General features: G+C 40.4%; 1 protein-coding gene across 1 annotated transcript in view; it reads left to right on the top strand.

Moving 5' to 3' along the window:
• Nucleotides 1–244: 244 nt before the first annotated feature.
• The window catches only part of PFD1 (PREFOLDIN 1), a 47,725-nt gene continuing 32,902 nt past the window's right edge, over nt 245–15,067 (top strand). The window contains exons 1-2 of the mRNA XM_010247821.3: nt 245–421; nt 560–613. Coding sequence (XP_010246123.1) covers nt 398–421; nt 560–613 — 78 coding nt within the window. The 5' untranslated portion in view covers nt 245–397. The remainder of the gene's footprint in view (nt 422–559; nt 614–15,067) is intronic.

Genomic DNA, 15,067 nt, shown 5'->3' on the forward strand with positions numbered 1-15,067 from the left:
TTATATTTAATATATAATATATTATTTATTATTTAAAATATAATATTATATATAATATTTATATATTTTTTAATAATATATACTATAAATATAAAAAAACAAAAAACCGATAAAATAAACCAATGGTTAACAACTGGTCGACCGATTAACCGATCAGCTTTGATTCGATTTCGGTTTTTCAGAAACCGGTAGTATCGGTTCGGTTTCAAAAATACACCTACGGTTGAACACCCCGACGCGTTGCGTTCGTATAACACTCGATTTCTCCTACAGCGTCAAGCTCCTTGTTTGAACTTTCATCGCTTTCGTCCCCCAGTCCTCTATTTCCGTTCTGTAAATTTTAGGGTTTTGGTGGGGCTCATCTTTCTTTGTCTCTGAAGGTTTTGCCTCAACTCAAATGGCCGATGAAACAAACAGAACCGTAAGAGAATGTCATTTTCTCTTCTCTGCTTTTCGTTCAATATCCGTCCCTTTCTGTACAGACTATTGGAATCATTGTTGTTAATGCTTGGTGTATTAAGAGAATTCTATCTTTTCTTTTTGGGGTTTTTGGATACAGGCGTTTCTTGAGATTCAAGGTCGTATGATTGAGATCACTGGAAAGTTGAAGCAGGTTAGTCTGCACGATGTGGTCTTTTCGTAGTTCTTCATGTATGAAAAAATAACCTCTTTGATTATGATTTCCAGTAATTGTTTCTCCATTTATATAGTTATAAGTTTAACAATTATTGAGATACTCATTTGAGAAAACTACGGAATGAAATCCATTATTGTTACCGCAAACATCTCTGGCATGTTTGCAGTAGGTTGGCATTAGGTTTTTGTTTGGAAACTAGTAGCGGTATTTATGCCTGGAATTTTCATTTTTGATATTGGGAAAAGGGTTGAAATGTTCTTGCATTTGTGTGTGTTTGCTTTCAGTTGAAGGTCTTCGGGTGAAAATTAATCTTGAAATTTTTCCAAAACGAAATATGTTGCCTGAATTCCAAATGTTTTAAGAGTTTTAGATTTTAGGATTAACCTGGTATAGTGATATTTGGGTAATTTAGGAATATCTATTTTCTTATATGTTTTACGTTTTTTTTTTTCAGTTTGAATATCTGAAAATGGGATCTAACTTTCAACAGAATAGTTTGTAGTGCTACTTAGTTCTTATTACATGGCAGATTTGATCATGACATTCTTCTTTGACCTGATCAACGGTGATAAGTTGTTTAAAGACTATGAAAATGTTTGATGCATATCATGAGAATTGTCCAAGCCTTGTCCCAACTGTCTGTGGTTGGCTACATGGCATACATTTTGAAATTCCTTTTTCTACTTTTTAAGTAACTTGAAACAATCGGAGTAAGAAATTGGACTTTCTAACCATTTTTGGATGGCCAACACAAGTGTGTTTGGGTGTTGACGTATTGGTCCTTACATGCAAACCAGTGCCTGATTCATCTGTGGATGATAAATTGATCTACTTTTTTTCCTTGTCATAAGTTTTCCCCTTTTGTCAGGTCCTAAAACATGCGGTGGCCAGGAATGGTTTACTTCCTATTTCTTACATTACGGACTTATGCACATGGGATATATTTGTTTGGAACAACCAACCTATAAGAACTATGGAAATCAGGAAAGCTGATCAAAATGTTAATAAGGCAAAATATGCATGAGTGGGGCTGGTGCATGAATGTTTTGTGTTTAACTGCTAGTTGGCTTGTAATTTTTCAATATTTCTTTGAAATTGTTAGAGCCTCAACTAACAATGGGCAGGTGGATCCTATTCGAGCAAAGGCTATTGTTCAATAAATATACTCAAGGAAGCCACATTAGTAGACAGCTTGCTCAAGGTTCAAAGAAAAGAGGAAGTCTTTTGTGGGAAACAGTGAGGGCAGCTGTGGTCTGAACCATTTGGGAAGAAAGAAATGGTAGAATCTTCAATGACAAAAATAGAACCGAGGGGGAGATTATTGAGTTTAATTAAAATCAAGGTGGTGCACTAGGTAAAATCCATGGAGGCTTTCCAAAATTTCTCCCTAAATGATATATTGAGAAATTAGAAAGAGGTGGCACTCTCTGCTCAAGAAAAGTAAAGGCAAATTATGATTTGGAAATCCTTGGCATCTTTCATAATGCTCAACTTTGGTGGAAGATTCATTGTTGATGTGGGATTGGCGGGAATAGGGGAAGTCTTTAGGAATTCGGAAGGAAGAGTGGTGTCCTTGTATTCAGGTCCTTTGGAGCATGGGGACACACCAACAGCAGAAATGGGAAGCTTACCACAGGGATTAAAACTTGCCAAACAATTTGGGTTCCAGAATCTAGAAGTGGAAGGGGATTTTTAGGTAGTCATTTCTTGGACAAGATGCTGTACCCAAATCCCATGGGTTTTTCAATATAAATTTAGGGGGATTGAGAGCTTAATAAGGGAGTTAAATGTGTCTTTAAAATGGATGAGCAGAAGAACAAATGGAATGGTAGATACTTTATCAAAATGTCTTTAGAGGGATTGGGGAACTTTTGGATGAGTTAAGGGAAGTGACTATTTTTTCTGAACTGGGCTTGATGTTTGACTACTATCAGGTCCATATCTACCAAAAAGATGTGCACAAAATGGCTTTTTGCACTCGCAGCAATCATTATGAATTCTTGGTAATGCCATATAGTTTGACCAGTCATTATGAATTCTTGGTAAAAGATGTGCACAAAATGGCTTTTTGCTGCTTCATACTTTTGTGTTTTTTGATGACATTTTAGTCTACAGCCATATTGGGAAATCTTTTGTGTTTAAGGCCCAAAGCCAAGCCAAGCTCGACCTAGCTTGGGCCAATTCAATATTTTTTTTTCATATTGCACATTATATAATTTAAAGTTACAAGGGATTGAAAGCGGAAAGAGATGGAGAATTGTAGGAAGAAATGTAGAAGAGATTCTTGCCAATGACAAGGTGGAGGAAGGAGCTGCTTGTCTGAAAAAAAGAGGATATTATTGGAAGAAATTGGTGGAGGTTCAGCAATCAAAATCAGAGAAGACAAAAGATCAATGGTAGTGTTAAGCAGGGAGGCGATAAGCTGGTTGAAAGGGTTCATTGATGGTATAATTTTTGTCATCACTGAATCTGGGTGGAAAGCAGAACTTGACTTGATAAAGAAAAGATTTACAGTGGAAAAGAAGATTAACAATAGGGGAGCTTTCATTCAACTAAGTGAGCTCTTTGGAAACGGTGAGAAACAGGTGGTGTGTATTCTAGAAGCAAAGGTAAGCAAGGTTGGGTCATGTTTGCAGGAGCCTTGGATGACTTTGAACAGAGGACATGGTTTCTGGAAAAGGAAGAGAACAGCACTACTGCTATGCCGGACACTCCAGTACCTGAGCAAGCTTCTAAATTACAAAATGGAGCGGAGTGGTAGAGAAGGTTGAAGGCCTGAGTGGAGCTACCGTGTGTTCGAAGTTGGTGTTAGATGGAAGCCTGGAGGATTGGAGATAGAGAAAGGTAATTAGGGTAGAAAAGAAAGTGCAAGACTGGAATGGAGTTCTTTTTGATTTAATGGTGGCTCTCCCATCGGTAGAAAAGGTTATTCTGATTCCGTTTGAGGAGAAAGCAGCTGTTCCTTGACTTGAGCTGCCATATTGAGGTTGTAACCAGATTAGAGACACGCGAGAGGATGGTGGTGATTCTGGAGAATTGGAATCCTTCATGTAATGAGGTTGTTCTGGAGGAAGAGGTTCTAAAAATCAAGTTGATAGGGCTCCTATTCAATTTGTGGAAAGAAGAAGTGTTCTCTTAAGTGGCAGTGCTCTGCAGTGGACATCTGTTAGCAGTGAACACATCGTCCCTTCAAACGGCGATTATCAAAATTATTGGTACCAGGCCAGAAAGGATTCCAAGATCAGTGGAGTTTTCTTTCCAGTGGGTGATGGAGGAGAGTATTGGTTAGTGCTCCAAGTCGAATCGTCGCTGTGGGAGACGGAGAGAGGAAGAAGATGATGGTAATGTGTCTAGTTGGCAGCCATGTGGATTAAAAGAATTAAAAAATCCCAAGTTGACTGTCCACTTTCCTACTTTGGAAGGTGGATTGTCAAATTCTAATTTTCTCGGCTCCATCTTTCCTTTAAAATGGGGCTGTTCAAATGTTTTTAAATTTCATTGAACGTCTGAAATAAGAGAAGGAAAATCCTATGTGGAAGCAATAAGAAGAGGGGATAAGAAGGGAGGGCCAGATTTTGAAACAGGGGTGAACCGTGTGGCTGGATTGGTGTATAGGAAGCCATCATGTAACAACTTAAATGGCATGCGTGGGAGCAAGGTTGGAATGACGGGAGACGGTAATGTCAGTCTATCATCGTCTCCATTGATCTTTGACAATCATTCAAGGGCGAACTCGTCTCAATAGCGGTGGGTTAAGTGAGATAAGCCCTAACCCTTGCTTTCCTGGTCCAAGACTGATTGGAAGGAAGTTGAAGGGGACAAACATTAGATTGATTGTGGAGATTCAGATGAAGACCTATCCTTTAATGATGATTCACTTATAGGAAACATTGAAGGTACGGTTAAAGTTTACTTTCATCATGAATGAACGACGAAGCTTGCGGTGACGACGAAGCGTGTGGTGCTGAATGGTGTTGATCAGCGATGTTCATCCTCTCTGAAGTTGGAGATAAGATCCTAGATGGAGATTGGTGATCTGGAAGTGGTGGCAAAATGTTTCGAAGAGATTTTCCAAAGAAAACCTCGGCTGGGAGAAGGGGGTGGGACTCAGGGAACTGCTATAGTCGGGGAGGTTTGGAGGCAAAAACTAGGAAAAATCTTACCTATAGCAGAGTAGTGGCAGCAGGTGTGTGGTCATAGTCACTGAACAACGAGAAGTTGATGCGAGAAAAGAGTTCCTTAGGGGATGCCTAGTGGGGAGGTTTCGGTGGGGAGTGGGAGTGAAAGAAGTTGGGGACTGGGTGAGGAGGGTTTAGAGGGAGGTGGGAGGTGCGAAAGTGAAGAAGATGGCGGATGACCTCTTCCTTTTCATTCTTCTGTCTAAGGAAGATGCAGGCTAGATCCTTGGAAACCAACTCTTTCTTGACTGGTGGGGGGCTAGTGCCGGATGTTTTTATCTAGAAGCGGAGAATGACTCGATCCATGACAACTCAACCTGGGTTAGGATTTTCGGCCTTCCTTTAATCCTTTGGTGTTCGAGCGTGATCAAGGCGATTGGGGATAGATGTGGGGGATTTTTGGAGACTGATGACTCTCTGGCGAAACTCGAAACATGTGAGTGGGTTAGGATGCAAGTGCGAAGTGGTGGACATATCCCTGATTGTGTGGAAGTGGTGGCTGGAGAGGTCCTCTTTCATTCAGAATCTGGCCGGAGATCCTCCCGTCGGCTAGAAGATGGAATTCTCTGAAGATAGGAGAGGAAAAAGAGGACTCAAAACCTTCATTGTTGAAGATGTTGAGGAGAGTCTGTCTTCAAAAGAGCGTGGAAGAGAAGCGACATCCTTTCTTCCCACACTAGTTCCGGGGAAGTGCTAGGTTTCCCGGCTGTCAGAGTTCGGTGTTAGGTAGGAAGAAGAAGATGAAGAGAGGGGGAATACAAACCATCGGATTCATATTCAATTGGATGATAGAGATGGTGTCTCGAGAAGACCAAGAGTTGGGGAGGTTCAAATTTTGGAATCTTCGTAGGAGAGGGGTGTGTTGGCGGTGGACCAATTAAAAAATCTCACTAAAGAATGTATTGAGGAAATACAAAGAGGGCAGGTGGTGGAGGACAGATTGGCTGCATCAGAGGAGAGAAGACAGATGGCTGTTGAACACCCCCCAGCTCTTTTGGTTAACCTGGAGCATACCCAAACCCGAAACCCAAGTCAACTACTTGTTTTACATATGGAAACGGAGCCATTGGAGGTGCAGCCGATTATGGTGATTGACTCCTCTTCTCATCTGATGAGAAATGTTGCCGTTCAAGAAGGGGAGAAGGTGACATCTACACCGATCACAACTCATACAGATAATTTGCAAGGTATGGAACCCATCCCATCCGCAGGCTTTGATGGCAAAGATGCAGATTTAGCGACACAAGGAGATAAGGTTACTATGGCGGGTTCTTCTTCCTCTTGGGTCTCATCAAAATTATTGGGGTTAGGGATGTTTTTGGGAGTGTCACTTGATGGTCTTGAGGAAGAAACAACGAAATTTTTGGAAGGAATCGAGCACACAATTCTTATGGGAAGGGGAAAGTTAGCTGTGAAGAAGGGAGGTAATACTTCAAGAAAGAACAGAGAAATGATGAGACTGAACTGGGGCTTAAATGATAGGGCGGGAAGTTATGAAGGGGGGTGAGAGTCAATAAGAAGTAGTTAGGGAAGAGGGTTGGATTCCATCTGTGAATTAATTTATATATGGATCTGAAGATTTTATCTTGGAATGTCAGAGGCTTGGGTTCGGGTAGAAGGAGATTGGTTGTGTGTGAGGTTGTCAAAAAAGCAAAAACTCAAATTGTATTGCTTCAGGAGACAAAGCTAGAATGTCTGGACGCTGGAACTGTGAGGAGCATTTGGGGGGAGGGTCTGGTGAGATGGAGAGCGAAAGCGGCAAGGGGTAGTGCTGGGGGTTTGATCACTCTTTGGGATCCTACTGTGTGTAGGCTAATCTCGTTCAGGGTGGGTTCCTTTTCCATCTCTATGGTTATGGAATTGGCTAATGGTAACACTTTTCAAGTTACTAATGTGTACGGTCCTACTGAAGCAAATCTCAAAACCATTTTTCTGGAAGAACTTGAAGCAGCGAGAGGTTCTTCTTCTCTTCCGTGGGTTATTGGTGGGGATTTCAACATTACTCTGTCAGTTGAAGAGAAAAATATCAGGAGCAGGAGATCAAGGGGTATGGGTCTTTTTGCTGATTTTGTTAACAATTTAGAGCTCATTGACCTTCCTCTAGTGGGAGGAAGTTTTACTTGGACCAACAATCAGGATAATCCAACACTGGTCAGGCTTGATAGATTCCTGGTTTCTGAAAACTGGGACAATCTCTTTTCAGAATTCAAGCAAATAATTCTGCCGAGACCCATCTCAGACCATGCTCCAATTCAGCTCATTTGTGGAAGTAGGAACAGGTTCAAAAATCCATTCAAGTTTGAGAATGCATGGTTTGAAGAGACTAATTTTCTGTCACTATTGGAATCCTTTTGGTGTGATGTGAAGACTGAAGGGTCCAGCTCCTTTGTTTTAGCTCAAAAGCTGAGGGCAGTTAAAGAGAAGCTGAAAATTTGGAAAGTGGAAAATAACCTGAATGTAGAAACAGAGAAGAAGGCTTGTCTAGGCCTTATTGCTGATATTGATAGAGTAGAGGAAGCTGGTCCAATTTCCGAAGAGCTTAAACTGAAAAGAATTCAAGCGAAGGCAGTTTTTGACAATTTGGCAGCCAAAGAAGAATTAAAATGGAGACAGATAGCAAAATCTGAATGGATGAAAGCGGGAGATAGGAATACTCACTATTTTCACAAGCTAGGAAATGCAAAAAAAGACTATCCGCAATCAGCAAACTTATTTGGGATGATAAGGTGGGTGCCACGGATGCAGAAATCAAGGTAATAGCTACCTTTTCTTACAAAAATCTCTATAAGGAGAACTGGAAATACAGACCTTTCCCCATAGGCCTTCCTTTTAAAAGGCTAAGTGAAGATCAGAGGATTTCTCTTGAAAAACCTTTTTCTGAGGGGGAGATTAAGATGGCAATCAGCAGCTTGGACAATGAGAAATCCCCTGGACCGGATGGCTTTTCCAACTTATTTTATGTTAAGTGCTGGGATTTTGTGAAGCAAGATATCCTAAATGCCTTTCAGTCATTCCATTCTAATGCCTCTCTTCAAAAGAGCCTGAATAATGTCTTTATCATCCTCATTCCCAAGATTGAAGGAGCTGTACATGTTAAAGATTTCAGACCAATTAACCTTCTGAATAGCTTTTACAAGATTTTGGCCAAGGTCTTAGCTGAAAGGATGAAAGGGGTTTTGGATAGTGTGATCTCGAAAAATCAAAGTGCTTTTGTGCCGAGTAGGCAAATGATTGACTCAGTTCTTATTGCAAATGAGTTGTTGGATTCAAGGATGAGAGAGGGGAGTCCAGGTTTGGTTTATAAATTGGATATTGAAAAAGCCTATGATCATGTTAATTGGAATTGTTTAGACAAAGTTCTGGAAAAGATGAATTTTGGGCAAAAGTGGAGAAATTGGATAAAGTTTGTGTTTCTTCCCCCAAATTTTCTATTCTGATTAATGGTCAATCTACAAGCTTCTTTGAGAGCTCTAGAGGGTTAAGGCAGGGAGACCCCCTTTCTCCCCTTCTCTTTATTTGTATTGCAGAGATTCTTACTCTATTTAGTCAGAAGGTAGCAACCTCTGATCTGTGGGAAGGGTTTGCAATTGCCCTAGGGGGTGAAAAAGTGAACATCCTTCAATTTGCGGATTATACCTTATGCTTTTTAGATGCTTCTCTTGATCAGCTGGATAATCTGCTTGGGATCCTCAGTTGGTTTGAAGTTGTCACAGGTTTGAAAGTTAACCTTAATAAAAGTCAAATCATCTCAGTGGGCGAAGTCCCTAATCTTGAAGATTGTGCCAATGTTCTGGCTAGTCAAGTGGATCCACTTCCGGTAAAGTACCTAGGCCTTCCATTAGGGGCTAAATGTTCCTTTGTGGCCTTCCATTGTCATCTTGGAAAAGAAATTCTAAAAAGTACTCTATCTAATCTCCTTACCTACTTTTTGTCTCTTTTCCCTATCCCAAATAAAGTGGCTAGGAAAATAGAGACTCTCCAAAAAAACTTTTTGTGGAGGGGTTGGGAGGAAGAAAGGAAAATCCACCTTGTGAATTGGAACCAAATCTGCCTTCCTAAGGAACAAGGGGGTCTTGGTCTGAGAAGAATCAAGGTGACAAATTCAGCTAGGCTGTGTAAATGAATCTGGAGATTTGCCACTGAAAGGAAGGATCGATCAAAAAAAGATTTGCCACTGAAAGGAGAGCTTGGTGGAGAAACCTAATTGCATCTAAATTTGGGGTTCTGTGGGGTGATTGGAAAACTAACCCCCCCACCTAACTGGGGTTATTCCTTATGGAAAAGTATTATGAAAGCTTCTCTCTTGTTTGATGGGGGAATCAGCCTCAAAGTCGGAAAAGGGGACAGAATCAAATTTTGGAAAGATCATTGGTGTTTGAATCATTCCTTGGCTGAAGAATTCCCTCTTATCTTCCAATGTGCCTCCAACCAGGATGCCTCAGTTGCTATAACTTACTCAGTTTTGGGCAATGAAGTGGTTTGGGCTCCCTAGTTTAGAAGAGGTCTTTTTGACTGGGAAATTCAAGAAGCTTCAAATCTATTGGAGGCTCTATAGGCTCAAATCGTCGACCACAATCAGGATGACGAGCAGTTTTGGATTTGGTCCAAAGAAGGTGTTTTTTCAGTTAAATCAATGGCTAGTAGACTTGGTAGTAGAGTGGCTGTGGGAGATTTCCCTGCGAAACAGATTTGGAGCCCAACCTGCCCTTCTAAAGTTAATTTTCTTGTTTAGACAATGGCATTGGACAAATGTCAGTCCCGAACCAATCTTGAGAGAAGAGGTTTGCAGATTCTGAATAAGTCTTGTGTCCTTTGTGATGGTCATCTGGAAACTACGGATCATATATGCATTCATTGCCCTTTTGTTGCTCAGGTGTGGCATCACTTCTTGAAGGCGGTGGGGATTTGTTGGGTCATGCCTAAATCAGTTAAGGAGTTACTATGTAGCTGGAAAGTCATTAATATGAAGAAAAGAGGGAAATTGATTTGGACCACTATTCCGACAGTTGTGATTTGGGCCATTTGGGCTGAGAGAAACAACATAATTTTTAATCAAAAAGTGAGAGGGGCCGAGGATATAGTTCAGCTAGCTGTTGGTAAACTGCTCTCTTGGATCTCAGTCACTCCTGAATTCAGACACTCAAATGTAACTCATCTATTGAGAACTCAATCAATCTGGTGCTTGTAATGGGAGTCCCTCAGGCCTGTCCGTTTGTGGGCAGGTATTTTGTACTTTTATGAGTTAGTTTTAATAAATTTATCTTACCTTTCAAAAAAAAAAACGATGACAACCTTCATTTAGATTCCCTCTTCGAGGGAGGATAGGCTGTTGGTTACAAGCAGGACTTACAAAATGATGATCTTTTTTCCACCATTAAAGAAAGAATGAAGACGTGCGGCTATCTTCAGATAGTGGCCTAACCGCCTAATGGATCAATTCCCTCGTCAGGTGATGAAAAGAAGTTTCCAAGGAGACAAGGATAAAAGCCCAAGTGAGCAACAAGGATAGGTTGAAGGGATGATGATTAGGCAAGGGAACTAGGTAATTATGAAGGACAATATGCCTGGGGTTACAAACAAGAGTTGCCTAAATCTATCACAGGTTCGAAACCTTCCCAAGTTGATAGAACTGAAGCTAGGGGTGTGGGGACTTACCAAAAGGAACAATGATTTGAAGGAGCTGCTTCTTCATCCCCCTTTGCTTTGACCTCTCAGTCATACCTTGGTAACCTCGATATCTTTGCTGGTTTAGTTTTTGATACTAATGTCTACCCTATTGGTTCTAAAGATATCTCAGGTCCCATTCATGGCTTTGATGTGCCTGTAGTAGTGCTTGCGAAAGTAGAGCTTGTGAAAGACTTAGATCTAAAAGTGAGGAGTTGGAGAGGGAATCGGTTAAGGGGAAGGAAGTAATAGAAGGGGTTGGGGAGAATATAAGAAATGGAGGAACATAGATTGCAAAGGACCTGGTGATGGACTTGGATGACAAGATGGGGTTAAAGGTGGAAAAAGCTAAGGAAGTGAGACCTCAAAATAAAGAAAATTAATCAAAGGGAGGTAAGAGGAGAAGAAAGCTAAATGAAGTTGAAAAACTTATTAATGATGTGGAAGGGAATAATGAATTCAGTGCTAGAGGAGGAAGAAGGAAAGGAGTCCTATAGGATAGATATTATTAGTCGGAATGTAAGGGGGTTAGGGAGTGCCACAAAAAGAAGAGCAATTAAAGAGGTCTAAGGAGAGGCTGGATTTTGTCTTGATTCAAGAATCCAAAATTTAAGGAAGTAGATAGGAAATGGATTTGAAGTCTTTGGGTAGAGAGGAATATTAGTTGGAGTTTTGCTCCATCATGAGGTGCTTCAGGGGGGCATGATTACAATTTGGAAAGAAGAGGTTGTTCAGTGCTTGGAAGTGTTGGTGTGCAATTTTTCATTATCTATTAAATTGAGGAATCTACAGGATGGATTTGAATGGGTCCTTACGAATGTCTATGGGCCAAACTCCTATAGAGAAGGGAACAAGATGTGGGATGGAGAACCGAACTAGAATTTTGGCTTCATTAGGAACCTTAGAGATTCTGAACTTCCTATGGTGACTGAACTTTTGAGCTTGTTGAATTCAGTTTTCTTCAGGGATGGTGGTTTGGATTCTAGAGTAAGCCCGAACAAGTCTATGTTAGGGTCTGAAATTCTTATTTCTTGCATAAAAAATAATGATTGTATAACTTTCATTGCCTTTTAAGAAGACATTTTATTGCAATGAATGAATGAACAACATTAGCAAATAGGGGGTTCTCGGAGCTTCGGTGAGCGCCTGGGATGAGGCGCATCAGGTGCACTAGGCGTGCGCCTTTTGAAAGGGGTGTGCCTAGGACCTGGGCGAAGCTTATACCCTAAAATGCGCCTAGGTGCGCCTCAAGTGCGCTTTTTAAATCATTGGGACAAGGTGGTGAAATTAGAGGCAGAGGGGGGGGGGGTTGGGAATTGGTAATATCAAGCTGAAGAATACGACTCTACTTAGAAAATGGCTTTGGAGATTCAGGTGCGCCTTTTAAATCATTGGGACAAGGTGGTGAAATTAGAGGTAGAGGGGGGGGGGGTTGGGAATTGGTAATATCAATTTGAAGAAGACGGCTCTACTTAGAAAATGGCTTTGGAGATTACCTAATGAGATGGGAAGCTATGTCACCAAGCTGTTTCAAGCATTCACGACATATCAAGCAATGGATGGGATGCTGGTTGTCTTTGTAGAGCTACCTTGGCTACTCCCTAGAAGGCCATCCTTGAGATTCTTCCTACCTTTCTAAATCATGTTAGGTATGACTTGGCTTTGAGTCAGAAAATTAGGTTTTGGGAGGATGTGTGGATTGAAGATGTCCCTCTAGGTGAGCGATTTCTTACTCTTTTTGATCTTTCCAATTTTAAGGATAGACCTATATCTGACTTCTTGACCCAAAAACTTCATCCTTCTGGGTTGAATTGGAACTTTGGCTTTAACAGGAACCTTAGAGAAGCTGAAATTCCTAATGTGTCTGAGTTGCTTGGCTTGCTGAATTCAGTGTGTTTGGGTGAAGGGACTTTGGATTCCAGGCATAGTTTTCAAGGCGCCAAGGCGAGGCTGGGCGTCAAGGTGGCACCTTGTCGCCTAGTCGACTAGGTGGGAGTCTAGGTGTTGCCTAGGCGATGGACTTTTTTATATAGAAAACATAGATCATAGGGTAGTTCCCTAGGTACCATAACTATATTTCCTCAATAATTATTCATAATTTTCATAAGAAAAGTATAGGGTTCCTGTTAAAGTATAGAAAATCAACAAATTCATGAAAAGAAAAAAAAAGAAGGAAAAGAAAATTCAAAAAATATAGGGGCTGAACCCTTAATTTTTGTTATAGGAAAAGAAGAAAAGAAATAGTAGTAGTAGTAGAAAATGTGTTGATTAGACAAAATTTTAAGTTCTTCCTTATTAGTAACAGTTTTAAAGTCTTTGAGGGTTCAATACAGCGTTTAGCAATGTTTGTATTGATTAAATCATAACAAATTTTATAAAAAGAAATTAGAATATAAACACACAAAATGAATATTTTAGTTTAATAGTGCCTATTTTATAATTATAATGTCAAAAAATAAAGAATAAAAAAGTATTTTACAATACATAGTACAAAACTGCTTGGCGATTAGGCGAGGCGAGCCTCAAAGGGCGCCTTGTCGCCTAGGCATCGCCTTGACAACTATGATTCCAGGGTTTGGGGCCTTAATTTTGATGGTTTGTTCTCTTGTAAATCCTTCCTCAATTCTTTGGTAGCCAATTCATCCTCTCCTTCTTTCCTAGTTAAGGAAGTTTGGTGCTTTCACATTCCCTTGAAAATCAGTGCTTTCTGTTGGGAAGTGTTTCATGGCTGTATTAATACCTGTGACTTGCTTCAAAGAAAAAGACCAACTTGGTGTTTTATCTCCCAGCTGGTGTGTTTTGTGCAAGTTAAGTGGTGAAACTGCCTTTAATCTTCTAATCTCTTGCTCTCTTGTTAGCTTTATTTGGAATTGGTTTTCTTCCCTCTTTGGATGTATTTGGTCTCCTCTTGATAGGTTGGAAAGATTGTTTAGCCCTTCTATTTTTAGCTGTACTAAAAGGAGGAGCAGCGGTACTTTGGACAATTTGGAAGGAAAGAAATTCAAGAATATTTGAAGAAAGAGAAAGGAGCAAGAATTAAATATCAGAAAATTGAGAGTGGAAGGTGATTCTAAGTTGGCTATAAACTGGTTAATGAAGGATGATTCTAGTTTGTGGAAGTTTCTAAGTGAGAAGAAAGTTAGACATCTCACACAAAATATGGAAGATCAAGTTTCAATGGACTAAGAGGTGCGTCAATTCTTTGGCAGATTCATTGGCCAAACAAGGGGTGGGAAGAGTTAATTTTTTCTGGGCAATATTATAATGTGAACTGTATTCTTGGGAGGGTTACGAGTTTTTACCCCTCCTTTTGTATCTTTCTTTATTAATATCTATTAATAAAAGTCTTTATCTATCAAAAAAAAAAAAAGAGAGAGGAGCAAGGAAGCCTTGGTAGAAATCATAATCTTAAGAGTGGCACAATGGGCAAAAAGTTTGACAATGTTTTCAGACTTTAAGGTTGAAGACTTCTTTAGGACCTGGGCTGTTATTGCTGCTTCATTTTCTAGAAGACAGAAACCTGCTGCTGAGATGGGGTCACCCCCATTATGCGGCTGGAAGAAACTGGATTTTGATGGGAGTTGTTTGGGTAACCTGGGCCCCTCATGCATAGGGGGGTAATTAGGGATGAGGAAGGAAACATTATAGCCTTTAAACTCTGGGCCTGCTGAACAGGGCGATGTGGCAAGAGCAGAACTGTTAGCTGCAGTACACGGGGTCGAGAAGGCAAAGGAGTTGGGCATTGATAGTCTAGTCATTGAGGGTGATTCGAGAACTGTTGTGAAATGGCTGAAGAAAGGGGAGGGGGTGACATGGCACCTGAGGAATGATTTCAGGCGGTTTAAATGGTTATCAAAGGGCATGACAATTAGAGTTGGGCTCAATTGTAATATCTGGGTTGTGTCAGCTTTCTATAGCTGTGTTTTTTCTTTTTTTATAATCTCTTGTTGTATTCATGCCTGCTTTTTATTAATGAAATCAATTCTGTGCTGCTGATAAGAAAAAAAAAAAAACAAGATTGGGAATCCTATCTACAACACCTAACCATCACATTAGACAAACCCTGTTTACACCAGTTCTATGCCATGGCGTCTATGTGCGAATTTGGCAAACAAACCCAAATATAATATTTGGGCCATGTGGTTAGCATTCAATCTTGGCCCCAACGTAGGTCACTTAAAAGCCTAAGAGGCTTCTTGGGGATAACGGGCTTTCACCAATGATGAATTAAAGGATATGAGGAGCTGGCCGGCCTATTAAACCATCTGTTGAAAACCGATTATTTTTTTTGATAGTAAAAAAGAAATTCATTAAAAGAAAAAAGAGAATACAAAAGGAAGGTGATAAGCTATCACCTGAAAGAAAGACAGAAACACCTACAAATACAAATAACTTCCAACAGAACCAAACATCAAGGTTAAAATCACAAAACTTACAACTGAAAAAATCAGATTCTTCCAGATACCAAAGCACCACTCCCTGACTCCTTACCCGAGAAAACTTTAGAATCCTCCACCCAATCAAAAACAACAAACCACCTTGCAAAAACCACCCCTAGTCCTCCTCCTCGAACACCCTCATTCCAAAT

Source organism: Nelumbo nucifera, chromosome 8, assembly GCF_055504915.1.
Source record: "Nelumbo nucifera cultivar China Antique chromosome 8, China Antique-T2T, whole genome shotgun sequence".
NCBI classification, from domain to species: Eukaryota; Viridiplantae; Streptophyta; class Magnoliopsida; order Proteales; family Nelumbonaceae; genus Nelumbo; species Nelumbo nucifera.